The sequence below is a fragment of the Nelumbo lutea genome, chromosome 2 (assembly GCF_056320005.1).
Source record: "Nelumbo lutea isolate HS-2025 chromosome 2, American lotus-T2T, whole genome shotgun sequence".
NCBI classification, from domain to species: Eukaryota; Viridiplantae; Streptophyta; class Magnoliopsida; order Proteales; family Nelumbonaceae; genus Nelumbo; species Nelumbo lutea.
This window is the reverse complement of record NC_142685.1, coordinates 34,574,889-34,590,698: the sequence shown is the minus strand read 5'-3', so window position 1 is coordinate 34,590,698 and position 15,810 is coordinate 34,574,889. Positions and strand designations below refer to the sequence as shown.

General features: G+C 37.2%; 1 protein-coding gene across 8 annotated transcripts; it reads left to right on the top strand.

Moving 5' to 3' along the window:
• Positions 1-2,600: 2,600 nt before the first annotated feature.
• Positions 2,601-15,062, top strand: LOC148869781 (uncharacterized). 8 transcript variants are annotated; one of them, XM_088971701.1, is made up of 7 exons: positions 2,613-2,742; positions 3,221-3,309; positions 7,873-8,134; positions 8,735-8,892; positions 9,300-9,648; positions 9,719-10,364; positions 14,696-15,062. In XM_088971701.1, exons 5-7 carry the CDS (start codon positions 9,301-9,303, stop codon positions 14,764-14,766), a joined length of 1,065 nt encoding a protein of 354 aa, XP_088827827.1. In that variant the 5' UTR covers positions 2,613-2,742; positions 3,221-3,309; positions 7,873-8,134; positions 8,735-8,892; position 9,300; the 3' UTR covers positions 14,767-15,062. The 8 variants fall into 8 exon arrangements, with proteins under 8 accessions (XP_088827826.1, XP_088827827.1, XP_088827823.1 ...); XM_088971700.1 differs by lacking the exon at positions 7,873-8,134 and having other exon boundaries at positions 2,601-2,742; XM_088971702.1 differs by lacking the exons at positions 2,613-2,742; positions 7,873-8,134 and adding an exon at positions 2,840-2,862.
• The last annotated feature ends 748 nt before the right edge of the window (positions 15,063-15,810 follow it).

The window sequence follows — 15,810 nt, the reverse complement described above, 5'->3', positions numbered from 1 at the left end:
CAATTCTAAAAAAAAATTGAGGGTACACACAATATTTTAGAAGGTGCACCTGAGTTCACAATCAAGGCTCATTGTTAGGTGCACTTTGCCAGACTTGTTGCTATGATCTTTTTAATCAGTGGCAGTAAAGCTTTGTTATAGGGAAAAAATGAATAGAAAGTACAAAGTTCAAAAAACAACCAACACCCATGGAAAAAAAAAACCATGAAAAATTAGGGCAGTGCCCTTGGCTGCTCCCCACCTACAATTTAAATGTAGTACTCCTAAAATTAGGGCAGTGCCCTTGGTAGCTTTTAGGAGTTCAGGTACTAATTTGGCACGTTTTGAAATTCGAGTACCAAAGTGAGAATAGGCCCAAGTACATGTTAGTAATCTACAAAGGATTATGTTGACATTTCAAATGTTGTTTATTTTGCCTACAAAGGACTTCTTTTAGGGTCAAAATTGGCTTTTTCGTAAAGTTCAAGGATTGTCCGGGCAAAAAAAATGTTTTGAATATATTGTGATAATGTACATATTACGTTACTTAATTTAATCAATAAAGACAATATAAGTTTTAAACTAATATTATAATATTATAATTATTGAAAATCAAGTTTTTAAAGAGCATGTTTCTTCTTCTTCTTCTTCTTCTTCTTCTTCTTTTTAATGGAGGAGAGACAAAGAGTTAAGAAAAAACAAGTTCCATGGATAGACCCTAGAACTAAACCTAGAACTGCCAATGCCAAAACCAACACGAGAACTCACCTTCACAGGATAGGTTTCAAGTTTCAAAAACTTGGAATTGACCCCTATATGGTAGGTTCTAGGTTCTGCCATGGAATTGAACAGAATCGGCCCATACTCGCCCTTAATAGTGGGATCCATACTTACCAAAAAGCGAGCATCGAAAAACTCCCCCTTCCCCAAACTTACCGCCAAATGAATGTGACCTAAATTTTCAAATGACGAAAATAATCATTCTCAAAAAATAAATGATAATATACTAATCATTCTCATGGCATCCTCAATATGAATTTTGTTAAAAGAAAGTTGAGAGAAACATTGAAAGTTAGGATTAAAAATAAAAAGGAAACATGAAAGGGAAAAATGGTTTCACAAAATAACATGGATTTTAGAAATATTTAAGGAATATTCTAAATAATTAATTATCAGAATAATGGAAGGGTAAGTTATAAAGAACCCCTTGTACTATAGGGTCAGTGACAAAAACCACCCTGTATTGCGACAAAGACCTCCCTAAACTTTTATCATGCCACAAATACCCCCTAGTTGTTAAGTAAGTTGACAAAATGCATTAAATTACCAAAATACCCACCTAAACTTTGTTTATTGTCTTCCCATTGCCTTTTGTCTTAAACCCTAACCTAATCTAATCTTTTTATTCCTTTCCCGAAAAAAAATTACCTTGAAAGAAGCATAGCTTAAGGAACTACAAAATAAATGAGAGAGGTAGCATAGAAAGAAATCCTATTCAATTTGAAATTATTACAAGCTATGAATAGGGATGGCAATTTCTACCCTGCCCAGTGGGTACCTGCCACTACCCCTCTGATGGAGAAGGTTCTTTTGCTTAAATGATGGGTTTTGGGGCAGGTACGGATTTTGGCATTCTACAACCTTTACGGGTATGGGTAGGGTACGATATTTGGTTAAACCTGACCCTCCCCAACCCACATATTGTTGAAAAGCATACAAACTTTATATACTAGTTTGCTAAACTTAATAATATTTTGAATTTTATGTGAAGGATATAATTTCTAGTTTTTGTTTTTTACATGTATTAATCAAATAATTAGAAATCTTGGTGTTTATTTGTGTTATTTTACTTTTTTATTGCTTATATATATAATAAGAAATAATAGAAAATTAGATGCAAGCTTTAAAACCCAACTTGCCCCTACCCTTGAATGCAGGGAGGGGTAGGGTGGGGGAGGGTTTTGCACTTTCATGTGCGGTGAGGGTTTGGATTCTCAAAATCCAACCCGCTACAAGTTTTAGGGCGAGTATGGGTTGGGAGGTTTAAAGAGACAAATAGGGTCTAGAATTTACAAAACCCTCCCCACACCCGTAACTATGAAGCTTGAAGCATTGAATTTTTGGATAAGCTTCCATGAATTCAACCATTGATTAAAATTTTCAACCATTGATTAAAACCAATAATTCATGTGTGAGGTCAAGTAAACAAGTCGATTCCCAAATGTCTATTCTAGTATTAGAGATAGCAAAACAAAAACGAAAAAAGCATAAACAAAACCATTAATGAACTATTGGTTTTAGTTCCAAACCAAGCATTAAAGTATGGCCGTCCAACTTGCAACTTGCATTTATAGAGAGAGAAATCCACTAACGTCCATCACTTATAGGAATCAATAGTCACTATGGTCATCAATTTTCATGGCAATTTGGCCGGAGATGTCTTCTTATCATTCAAATAAATAAGAAAAGAGCAGTTTAGGGATTTAAAAATTTTAAATAATTGAATGAGAGTCATTTTTAAGGGGGTCTTTGCCACCGATCCATAATTCCAGGGGTCGTTGTCATAAAGCAAAGTTGAAAGTTCGGGGACGTAAGTGTAACAACCCCCTAGAAAAAAAAAAGTATTACAACCACCCAAGTACAGGGTCGTTGTCTGTGGTTTAATTTAATTTACCCAAATGGTAAGCATGACAAACGATGGCTCTTACTTTCCTTACCCAATGCAACTTCTATTTTCGGCTGGCCGTAGTAGTTCCGCCGCCGGTAAGTCATCACTCTCTCCGGCAGTCTTTCACTCTCACCCTCCTCTCTCTCTCTCTCTCTCTTTGTCACGATCTCTCTCATTCTTTACCGATATTCGTGTAGCCGTATATACCGCCGCCGGTAAATCATGTCTCTCCGGCAGTCTCCCACTCTAACCTCTCTCTCTCTTTCTCTTACACACACACAATCTCTCTATTCCCCCTTTATCTCTATGCAATGTTTCTAACTTTCTGTCCCTCTCTTACGATTTCTCTCCCCCTTTTCTTTTTTTTTTTTGGTAAAGTTCTCTTTTTCAGATCTTCCTATTTCTCACTGTTACCTCCTTCGGATACTATCGATTTTTGTTTCTTAATTTATTTCATGATAAATTTGGCCATTTTTGTCGCTAAATTCATTCACCTTTTTATAAGAAAAAGGCCTTCTGAGTTCACAGAAAAAGTTGGTTTTTCTGATATTTGTTCTTGATATGTTTGATCAGAGAAAAAAGGTAGTTATGCTGCAGACTTGAGCTTGCTTTTCAGCTTGGGCGGAAGACTGAACCGTGCTACTAATTTTACTCTGTGAAGGGTACGCATGGCATACGCAGATGCCTTCGAACATTACTTCGTATTCTTGTCACTAGGTCCAGAAGCAAAATTATATCCATGATATAATGCTGAAATCCTGAAACCCTAGTTATTAGACACCCCCCTGTAAGATTATAGATTTCAGTGTGTTTTTTTGATAGATAAAATATCACACTTTCATTAAATCAAAGACAGATTACATGAACAGTCCCTTGGAAAGGCGCAAGGTGCCGCCTCTCCAACCAGAAAACACACAAGCTAAAGCAGAAATACATGAATGTTGATACAATAATACATTTGAGCCCAGAACGATGTTTCCCTATTTATCCCTTATTGTACCAAGACATCAGCAAAAGCATTGGCTGATCTCCCCACCCACTGTATTGGTACAGATATATTCCATGCCAGCGATTTGAATTTTTTTAGCTCATTCTTGTAACACCATGCGACATCCTCCAGATTATTTAACCATTCCACCACTATCTTAGAGTCCTCTTCAATCAGCAGTTGTTCCACGTCCAATTCTTTTGAAAGAAATACTCCTTGTATGGCAGCTTGCAATTCTGCCCTGACAGAATTCCCAATGCCCAATGGGCCAAAAGAAAGAAGAACAACCTCTCTAGCCTTGTTTCTCAAAACACCTCGCAACCCAGAGGGCTCTGAGTTGCCCATGCTTTGATGAGGAACAGCTTGCTACTGTTAGCCAGTTCCTCCATAAGTCAGTAAAAGAGAATTGGTGAAAAAGTTCCAAAGACTTTAACCAGTGTATTGTGCTATATATGATGCAGTCCTTTAGGGTTTGGCTGCTCGTCTCCTTTTCTTGGAAGATTCAGGCATTCTTTTCTTCCCAAACTGTCCAGATCAAAGCTGTTCTTCCACACCTCAGCATGCTTCTTCCTCTTTTATGGGGCCAACTGGCCAAGAGAAGGTAGAAAGTTAAAGATCGTGCTTACTTCTGCTAGCATATCCCACCAAACAAATAGAAGAGTGAAACCTGAAGCTCTGTAGTGACATTACAGCATAAAATAAATGGTAACATTCCTCACCATGAGATCTACAAAGAGTACATTAGGTAGGTGAAATACAAAGGTTCTTCTCTTTTGTAGGTTATCCATAGTGTTTACTTTCCCATGGCACACTTCCCAACATAAAGCCATAACCTTAGGGGGAATTGGCCTGCACCAGACTTCTTTGAAAGGGAAAACCTCTTGAGAGGAGGACCAGGAGGTTTGGCAAAGGAACTTAAAAAAGGAGCCACAGGAAAAAAATCCCTTTCGGATTAGGGGCCCAAACACTCAACTTTCTCATCCTTTAACCCTCTATGAAAACCAAAATCCTAAGTCAAGGCCAGAAGATTTAACAAAGATGGAAGGAATTTTGAGATCACCTCTTTTTTATACAAAGAAACATAGAACAAGGATGGAAAAAAGATCTTTTAGAGGAAGGTCTCCAACCAAGTGTCCTCCCAAAATTGAACAAAATTGCCAGAACAACATCATACTTGACACAACTGAGAAATTGCAGGAGAAGTCTAGGAATTGCCTTCCATGGTGTTGCCAAGTTGGCCCTTTGTGATGCACCAGCATCCCACCCATTCTTTGAGCATCCAAGAATACTCTTCACCTATTCGTGCCAAAGCCTCTCTTGCACCAAGGGCCACCACTACAACCACTTCCCTAACAAAGCCAAATTCTTTTTAACCACATTTCCTAGACCTAATCCCCTTTCCTCTTTTCTTCTACCCACAACCTCCCATCTGATTAAATGATATTTTTTTACTTTCTCTTGGTTCCAGAGAAAGTCTTTCATCAATTTTTCTAACTTCTCTTCGCTTCCCTAGGTGGTATCCTAAAGATAAAGAGGTAGTAAGTAGGTAGGTTCGTGAGGGTAGCTTTTATCAAAATGATCCTCCCACCCAAGAGATATAATTCTTCTTCCACGAGGCTAACCACTTCTCAAACTTTTCTATGACTGGAATCCAAAACTTACTCTCCCTATGGTTTTCCCCTAATGGAAGCCCTAGATAGGAGGACATAGGCCGAGAGGATATAGAACACTCAAGACAATTTTCAACATCCTCAAACTCCAAATTGATTCCCGCTAGCAGCTCTTTTTTGGATTGATTGTCAAATTGGAAATTCCTTTGTAGGCTCTAACCAGCTCCTTGAGGTTTCCACCTTCTCACCATAGCCTCCATCACAGAAATCACCAAATCATTTGCAAATTGAAGATGAGTAACTGGAACTTAGCTTCTGCCTATTCTCCATCCCCTTATAAGATCTTCTCTATCAGCCTTAGTGATAATTCGACTGAATATATCAGCTATTGGGATAAAAAGGAAAGGTGAAAGTGGATCCCCTTGTGTAATACCCTTATAGGCTGGAAAAAAAACATCCCTTGCCACCCCATTTACTAGGATGGAGTAATGACAAGTAACAACAATACCAAACATCCAACTACACTACCTTTCCCTGAAACCACATTTCCTCCAAATCTCTATTAAAAATTGCCAATCCACCAAGTCATAAGCTTTCTCAAGATTCAGCTTACATACAATGTCTCTTTGCCTAGATCTCTTCATCTCGTCTACACATTCATTGGCAATCAGACTTCAGTGTGTTCCTTAATGCAAAATTTGGTTTCTAGAGACTTGAAACATAAATATTTCTCTTCCTGTGATGAATCTACTGTTTACTGTTTTTCAACTTTCTTTCTCTTGATTTTCTATTTTGGATTTCTCTCCCTTTTTTTGATTTATTTTTTTGGGGCAAAAGAGATAACAGGAAAGATAGATATGACTGAGGATGCCTTCCTCTTTGTCTGTTGATGTGTTATAAGCCATGATGACACATCTTTTAAGTACTTTATACAACGCTGTTTAGTTCTAGTCAAGTTTTCCATATGATGGGATACAATATTTTCATGTCTATATACATAATTGATGTAAAGTGGATTTCCATGTTCCTGTGGATCTATTCACTATTAGGAATTCAGAGGAATTATCTAGACCTGCAAGATGATCTCTGTGCTTTGCTTTTGGAGATGTCATCTCTTATACTCCAAGATTGGTGAAGGAAGAAAGTGGCATGGATTTCTCAATTACATTTTGAAATCTACATTGAAAAACACATCATTCACCCACCTTGCATTGAATTACTATATGATCCCTGCCTTGTAATGGAATTTTTGTCTCCCTATTGCCAATCCAGTAAGGATTTTTGCATGGGAGAAAGGCAATTAGACAAGTGAAACTGATGTTCCACCACAAGTGGTCCCCCATGAGAACCCCCTATTTGGTAATGCTGTCCATTCATTCATCCTAATAAAATATCTTCTTAAAAGCATATAAAACTATAAAATCATTATTTTTTGTGTGAAAACTCAGAATTTAAGACCCTAACATGGACTTGCTTGGGCTTGCCTTGAGAGGCGTGGCGCAAAGGCGGCTCGTAGAATTAGGAATGTAATATGTCACATTAGCTACTTGTTTTAGTGAGAAAAAAGAGATTGTGGGTTTTATATGCTTGAAAATGTTTTATATGTTTGATTTCATTTTTAAATTCTCATTTGAATATGCTTTACATATTATGTTTATGTATTTTAATTTTAGATAATAGGTTTTTTAAAATATTTATTTTTTTGATAAATGGTTTTTTAAAACATTTATTTTAAAATTTAAGTTTATATTTTTATTAATATTATGTTTTATAATTTTTTGGCTTTTCTTTTGAAAATTTTGACATTTTTTTTGATTTTTTAGCTTTTTTTTTTTTGAATTGTGTACCTTGCCTAAAAAAGGCATGTGCCTCGCCTTGCGCCTTGCGCCCTTTTTGAGCCTTTTGCTTTTAAAACACTGGGTGCAAGATGGCCCTTGTGCTTTTTTGCGCCTTACACTTTTAAAATTCTGAATGGTAGAGATGGCGAAAGGACATGTAGTTAAATGAGAGAGCAAACATAGTTGTCAAGGTGATACGTAGGCAGGTGCCTAGGTGACAAGGTGCCCATGGAGGGTTGCCTTGCTTAATCACCAAGCTTATTTGTACATGGCACTATGAAGTATTATTCTTAATATTTTGAGATTATAATAATAAAATAGACATTATTGAATTAAAATATTTATTTTTGTAGGTTATATACTAGTTTCTTTTTATTGTTTTCTTATTTGTTAGGGTTCAATTTATGCTTGTTTGTGTATGCTGAGAACCCTCAAAGACTTCAAAACCTAAACATAAGCAAGGAAGAACTTCAATTTTTATCCAATCAATACACTCTTCTTCTACCCTTTTTTTTCTTCTTTTCCTAGGACAAAAACCGGGGCTCAGCCCCTCTATATGTTTTTTTTTTTTTAATTTTCTTTTCTATTTCTTTTTCTTCTCATGAATATGTTGGTTTTCTATATTTTAATATGAAGTTTATACATTTTTTTGAAGATTATATAATTATTAATAAAAGATTGTTGCTAGTTACTAGGGAACCTAGGGAACTACCTATGGTTCATGTTTTATATTTAAAAAAAAATCTATTACCTAGGTGACTACATGACAAGGCACTCCTCTGTTCCTAGGCTTGCACTGTTCCCTTGAAAACTACAAGAGCGAATCTGTGTTTCTGCAAGGGACTCTATTCAATTGTTGGTGACAATGAGCAGAGATAAGGGTTTGAATTTATAGAGGGTACCACTAGAAACTGCTGTTTGTCTAGAACTTATGCCACATGAAATGTGGTTGATTCATGAAAATGGAGAAGGGTGCGGGCCTATTGTAAAGACAATGTGCACAGCTGACATGTGACACATGTCTACGTCTCCAGCAACAGCAATCTGAACGGTGAGTGTAGAGTACTAGAGTTGCAGCAGGTATGTTCTCCCACCAAGTGACCCATATCTTACCTCTAAGGTGTGGCTACTTGTTGCCCTATAACTGTAGGTAGCTAGTCAATAGTTAAAAATCTGAATAATCAAACACTAGCTCCATCTAACTAGGCATGGGATTTTGTCCAACTTATGAGCCAATCCCTGCTATTCGGGCCTTTGGAACTTTGGGTTGAGAATGTCCCAATCCAAACAGGACACATTTGGATTAACTGTTTTTTGATCAATAAATATTTGGATTAACTTACCCTACTGAAAAAAAAAACTTTCCTTGTTGGGTATTCTTGGCTAGGCCAATTTAATTTAGGTTTATCCATTAGATGATAATCTTGGAAAGGAAAGAGAAAAATGATTCATGATTTTTTCTTTAGGTTACATACTGGGTGAGAAACTTCAATGTGACCATGAATTATAGATCACAAAGTAAGATTTGCATGAATATTAAATTCTCACTTCTATCATTTTGGTACAATCCATACTTACTAATGGGTTAGGATCCATAGAGGGTATTGCCGTATTGGGGTGTATTGACTGATGAGACCTTCCTGTTTTTCAGATTGTCCACTTGCACTTTTATGTATATTGTGCTTTGTATGCTTATAATAGCATCAAAGATGTGCAGATGAAAAGTTTTGATGCGCCCAGGTTGTATAAGGTCATACTAGAGATATTTTCTGTGTTGAGCTAGAACTGCACTCTCATCCGATTGCATCAGTAAGTGAATTTGCAATTTGTGTTCATGCTAGACTTCTGTAAGTGGTGTGAAATGAATTTTAATATATATCTGGCAAGGAGGGACAATTATTGATGATTGTGCAGAACTAGAAGATACCCCTATTGGGGACTTTTTTTTAATTGTTTGCATGCACTTAAATTTATTAGGCACCAGCATGAACAGCTGGTGCCAATTGAACCATTTCAAATATGTATTCTTGACATATAAATAAAGATAAATATCTGTTGTCGTTTGTCAAAGTCCATGCACATTTGTTGCTTATTGTGCATGGAAATTTATTTGCCATGCTTAAGCTTTTGGTTTTGTAAGAGTCTAAAGCCTTTAGTTTTAGTAGGCAGAATGTCTTGAATTGTGTTGACTGAGATGGCTGGATGTTGATCCATAGGATGGCTATGGAAAATATTCATGACAAAGAAGATAATAAGTTTGTCAAAGAAGATGCTATGTGGTCTGATGCTGAGGAGAAGACCTTGGTTGACTTGATGGTTGATATGGTGAAGGCTAACAACAGGCCCACTTCTACTTTCAACTCTGAAGGTTGGAAATACATCAGGGAAAATTTCAACAGGATCCACAACAAGAACTATGTTCATTCACAATTCAAGAACAAGTACAATGCATTGAGGAACAGGAGAAGACAATATCTTATCTTAACAAATCAAACAGGTTTTACAATAGATCCCGTGACAAAGAAGCCAATCGCAGATGAAGCAGTATGGTCCAATTTTTGTAAGGTAACTGCCTATGTTTTTAAGAGGTTACAATTAAATCATAAGATACTAATTAATGAGGAAAGATTTGCAGACTAATGGTTTTGCAAGGAAGTTCAGAACAAGGAACTTCCAGCACTGGGATGAGCTAGAGTACATATTTGGTGGGATAGAAGCTTCAGAGAAACATGGTGTCAGCTGTAATCAGGTTGCCTCAGACGATGATGATAGTGTTCAACACTCGCAATCCAATTCCCACACCCAAGATTGCCAAACTACTCCCTCCACAGGGGAGTCCATGGGAGTTCAGAATGTTGTCAATTTGTGTGATAACCCTCCTCCGAGTAGAGAATTCAGCATGAGAGTTGATATTGATAGCCTCCCGATGTCTACGAGGAAGAGAAAGAAAATTTCAACTTGTGGTGCAATGGATGATGTAATTAGAATATGGGTAGAGGCCAAGAAGATAAAATATGAAGTGCAGAAGATGCGCTTGGAAAAGGAAATGAAGGCAATTATTCAAAGTCAACATGATGAGGTGCTAAAGAAGGTTAAGGAGAGTATCACTACTTGCATTGAAATTTTGAACAACATATTTGCAGTGCATACTCTCTCTCCAAAGTGCTGTCTGAAAGCAACAATGTTATTTCAGGAGGAAAAGTGGAGGAATACATTCCTATCTATGTCCCATGAATTGAGGGTGTGCTGGCTACAAAATCTGTCGAATATGCAAGTCTCAGGTACTGCTGACTGATTACTGCTTAGAATTTTTATCAGTTTCTGGTTAGAGTATTCTATTTTGTTGTCATCTCTATGCTTCTGTCTTGGTTGTATACTTGTTAACATAAAGTAGTTGACTTGTCATCATTCTGTATTTCTGTTGTGTACTTGAATGTAATGTTTTTCTGTTTGGCTTTCATCATCGTTGTATATTCTCTGGAAGTGTATGCTAATAAATGGGATTTTCAGCTTTGACAACTCTTGAACTTTGTAAAAAACCACTTTACACCCTAAAGAATTAAAAGTGCCATTTTTGCCCTCAAACAACGATGGAAAGGCTACTTTAAGGCAAAAAACAGACGGCGTTTGAGATGTTGTTGATGGTTCTGTTAGACAAATAATAAAATAATAAGGCCTGATGATGTGACATTGCTTAAATAAAAAAACCTGGGAAATTAAGGTGATTCCCAACTTAAAATTCCCACCTATTAACAAATGACCAAGAATAAAAACAAAAATTCTCACTGTCTCACTTAAAATTCGTCTTCTTCTTCTGCTTCTTCCCCTGTTATCTCCTCCGCCATAACCACTGACCGAACCAGTGTTTGCCCTATCCAACAGAATATTCTGACCAACTATTCACAGGTGACCAAACCAGTGTTTGCCTGCTGATGTGGCATTGCTCAAATAAAAAAATCTGGGAAATTAAGGTGAGTCCCACTTAAATTCCCACCTATTCACAGATGACCAAGAATAAAAACAAAAATTCTCACTGTCCCACTTAAAATTCTTCTTCTTCTTCCCTTGTTATCTCCTCCGCCATAACCATTGACCAAACGAGTGTTCGCCCCATCCAACAGAATATTCTGACTAACTGCTGAGTTTCTTTCCGAAAAGTGTGACCAAATGAAGTTGAGCAGTCTCGAAAGCATGGCCCATCTATTTTTCTCTCTCCATTGTTGCACTGTCAATGGCTCTTTGGCATCAGTATCAATGAATTTATTTATTTTTTTTCATTTTTGAGAGTCGGTTTGCGGTTAGATTGAGCAAACAATTGATATTTTCAATTATGATGATTGAACGATTCATCGTCTGTATCGACAATGCTTAGAGTTTCGAATTATCTGAAACCTTTGTTAACTCGATATCATAGATGTGGTAACACAAGAAATTCGTCATGGCAGCAATCAAGCTTGATTTTCCAAACCCAGGAGGCCTATACAATAGATACCCTCCTATGAATTGAGATAAAAGATTCCAAAAGAATAATTAGTAGACATGGTTCAATAATTGTAATTGTAATTTTTTGATGTATACTATGGATCCTCCGATATATTATTCCAATCTAACAGCTGTATCTATAGAGGAGGGTGAACGGCAACTCTATGGGGCCTAGCCATTATGTTTAAAATCAGGTAATTACGGTCCGGGTTGGTTGGAAAACTACTACAATAACTGCATCTATTTACATACATCATCTTTGTATCATTTATGATTAGAAGGATCAAGGACATAAACCCGTGATTCTAAATCCTCAATGACAGGGGTGTGACATTCTAACGTGTTGGCAGGTTGTGAGTCATGAGCCCATTGAATGAAGAAGCCTCAGGTGTTGCCATCACCGTTGGTTCTCCCATCAATACCACCTTATGCTTAGGTTTAAACATTCTGATTTTATGATGTAAATACAGATATAGGATAGACCCTTGCCTTCTTGGTGGGGCTCCTAGCTTTGTTTCTTTACAAGTCAGTGTCCAACATGGTGGCAGGATTCATGACCTTGAGTAATTTGCTGTTTCCCTCACCGAAGAATTTAATGAAACTTTTAAATTAATGGATTTTAATTTTTGCAAGCACTAACTGATGTGCATGGAGGATATGAGGAAATCTGGGAGTCAAGGTTTTGATTGCAAACTAGACCTAAAGAAGATGTATGATTTGGTGGACTGGAGTTTCCTCTTAGGATTGTGGGTTTGAGGAAAAATGGTGTCTTTGAATTTTTGGTTCTCACTTTGGTTCATTACTTTGTGCTAGTGAATGGAGTGGTAAATGGATTTCTTTCCAACTTGTAGAGGTTTACACATGGTCCTCTCTCTTCTTTCCTTTTTACATTGGTTGCGGATGTGCTTATTAGATTGATCTCAAAGCCAGATAGGGAGGAGGTAACGAGTGGTTAGAAGATTGACAGGAACAATGTATATGTGACTCATCTTCAGTGTACAGGTGATATTATCATCTTTTGTGAAGGAAGATGACTCGAGGAAAGTAAGAAATCTTAAGGACCTAATAATAGGTTTTGAGTGTGTCGCCAATTTAAAGACAATTTTGAAAAGAGCTATGTGGTGGGTCATGGGTGTCAATTTGGTTGATAGTGAAGTTGAGTCTTTGCAACTTGCATGGATTGCTCTATTTCTTCATGGTCCATGACTTATTTGGGTTACTTTTGGGGAATGCTAGGGATAGCGGTTTTTGGTATCCAATTGTGGAAAATTTTCAAGAAGTATTGGCATCCTGGAAAAAGAATTATATTACTTTTGAGGGAAGGGTAACCTTGATTAAAGCTATGCTTTCCAATCTATTGGTGTATTTTTTTTTTCTGTGTTTAGGATCCCCCTCTAGGGAGGCTAGAAATTAGAAAAGTTGACTAGAGGTTTTCTTGGGAACTAGGGGAGAGAAAAAGGACCATTTAGTTGGGAGATAGTTTGTCGGAGTAAAGAGGTAGGGGGTTTGGAAGACTAGGGAATTTTGGCTCTTAAAAAGGAAGCTTTATTGGGGAAGTGCTGAAGCGGCTTTGGAAATGGCTTTTGGAAAGAGAAAGTTTGTGGTACAAGGTGGTGCTTAGTATTCATGGCTGTTCTGATTTTGGTTGGGATTCTTGTCGGGCTACCAAAACAACACTTTGGAAGACAATACATGGCATTCTTCCCAAGTTTCTTCAATTTGTAAGGTATGATGCTTGCTCTAGGAATTCAGTTCTTTTTGGGAAAACCTTTTTTGCGTTTATCCCCAAACTGGTTTGTTTTTGTGCAAAACTCATAGTGAGGACTTCTACCACTTACTGATTTCTTGTTCCTTTGCTATAGCTCTATGGGATTGGATGTCTATTTTGTTTAGATGTAGGTGGAACCAGCCAACAGAAGTCAAATTGTTGTTTTTTTTTTTCTATCTTTAGCCAACAAAAGAGGGAGAAGCAAGTGGATATGTTTCAGAGTAGCCACTTTGTGGACCATTTGGGAATAAAAAATGCTAGAATTTTCCAAGTGAAGGAGAGATCCTTTCCAGTAGTGAAGGAGTGCATTTTGACTAGGGCTGATAATTGGCTGAAATCTTTGGATTCCTTCAATTCCCTCTCCTTTGATGACATTTGGAGGAATTGGGCTAGCCCATACTTTGGTTAAGAAAAACAGATTTATAACAATTTGGGCACCTCCTCTGGAAGGATTTACTAAACTGAATTTTGATGAAAGCAGTCAAGGCAATCCAGGGCCATCTGGCATAGGAGGGGTTCTGAGGAATGAGGATGGCAGCATTATATCCTTGTTCTCAGGCCTGGAGGGAATAGGGGATTCTACAAGGGCTGAGTTATTGGCTGTAGTACAAGGGTTCCAAATTGCCACCCAACTTGGAGTGGAGAAATTGTTAATTGAAGGGGAGTCTAAGGTGGTTGGTTATCGAGTCCAGATTCAGTCATTTGCAGTTATAGGGATCTCATAAAAAAAGTTGAATGCTTAACAAGACACATAATATTTAGTCCAATGGGTGGGTATGTCGGTCAATGCTTTGGCTGACTCTCTTGCTAAACAAGGGTCCTCTAGGGGTGGGTTATTTTGGGCAGATTTGTAATATTTATTTCTGATCTCTTGTAATGTTTAAGAGAGGCTGCACCTTGCATCTCTCCAAGGGATGCTTGTAAAGTCTTATTCTATTTGATTAATGAAATCAACTTTTGATCGATACATATACCAATTACCAAAACTTTTCATCAACATATAGCTTTATCCCATCATGTGTTATATCTATGAGCATGGAATGCACAATATACACAAAACTGCAGGTGGAATTTTGAACAAAAGCAGGGTCTCACCACAGTCCAACAGTTGTTAGGGATCTTGGGTTCCTAATCCATTAGTAAGTGTAGTATATAAATGATTGAGGTGTAAATTTCATATTCATCTGTCTTTTTTTATGTCCAAAAATATTCATAATCATGTTTTAGGGAAAAAGATTTTTTTTTTAATTTCTATTCTTATTTGTCGTAATGAGATTAATGTTTCCCACCTAGGATGTAACCTAAAGAAAGTACCATGAATCTTTAAATTCTTTCTGACATTTAGCCTTTTCTCTTTCCAAGGTTATTATCAGGTGGATAAACCCAAAAAATTGGCAGACAATCAGCTAACAATACCCAAGAAGGTAAGCTAATTCAATGTCTTTGGAGCAAAATATAAGATCTCACCGTTTTGTTGAAAGGGGACAACCGACAGGGCAATCCTAATGAATGGGAAGAGCTGTAAAGAAGAAAATGCATTGTAAGTATAGATGTTGAAAGAAGGAAAGGAAAATGTTCTATTGTAGATTGTAGTTTTTTTGTGGTCTTCCACCCGGAACTTCTGTATATGTATATATATATCTTAACTGTTCTCTTGTATGAGGATTTGATGGATGCATTTCTCGTGCAGTCAGTATATCAAGATCTCTTATTATCTTATCCATGAAAAGTATCAGCAGCTTACTGTTTTGTTGATTTTGGGCTTTTCTGTGTTCTTGTTTTTCGTCAGCTGCTCATGCTTGAAATTCTCAATGGAGAGTGCAATTGAAATACAATAAGCATGGTTCAAAGTATTGAAATGATACACAAAAAATGCGTATCGCAAGTTTTTAAACTTTGATGCTCTATTCTTTTATTGTTTCAGTTCAATGTCTTCCCAATAGATATACTTGGAGGGGTTCTATCATCTAAACCTATGAAGACCCCTTGGTTCCTAGTATTTAATGTTTCAATGACCTTGAAAACTGATATACATCATATTTGAACCCAGAATGTTGGTTTGCTAAGGTGTACTAGCATGTATTACCTCTCAATTTTCTTCGAGTTTCTAATGTTTTCCAAGTTCCACTGACCTTGTAGAGGTCACTCAGTTGCATGGTACCTTGTTGACCTTGCATGGAGGTCACAAAGTGAACGGCAAGGTTTAAAGGATCTGGCATATTGTATTGGCTTCCAAGGTGAGTGATACGTAGCATGGGTGGAATGATCCGATATTATGCCATTCCTCCCATGCTTTCCTATGTATCGGGCTTGTATCGGCTGGTACAGACCATGCTCTTTGTAACACAAAGTAGGGTCTATTAAGCTGCATCTGTTGGCTAAAGATACTTTCAATGGGTAATGCAGCTAGCTGAGAAGTATCTCCAAATGAATATGCCAACTCGGGAGGGGGAGGGTTAGGGCTGCAAATAAATCGG

Excerpts from the sequence above, each read along its gene's own strand:
- LOC148869781 (XM_088971700.1), top strand. The coding sequence starts at position 9,301 with ATGGCTATGGAAAATATTCATGACAAAGAAGATAATAAGTTTGTCAAA. Across the intron at positions 9,649-9,718 it reads TATGGTCCAATTTTTGTAAG|ACTAATGGTTTTGCAAGGAA; the intron begins GTAACTGCCTAT and ends AAAGATTTGCAG. Across the intron at positions 10,365-14,695 it reads GTCGAATATGCAAGTCTCAG|GTTATTATCAGGTGGATAAA; the intron begins GTACTGCTGACT and ends TCTCTTTCCAAG.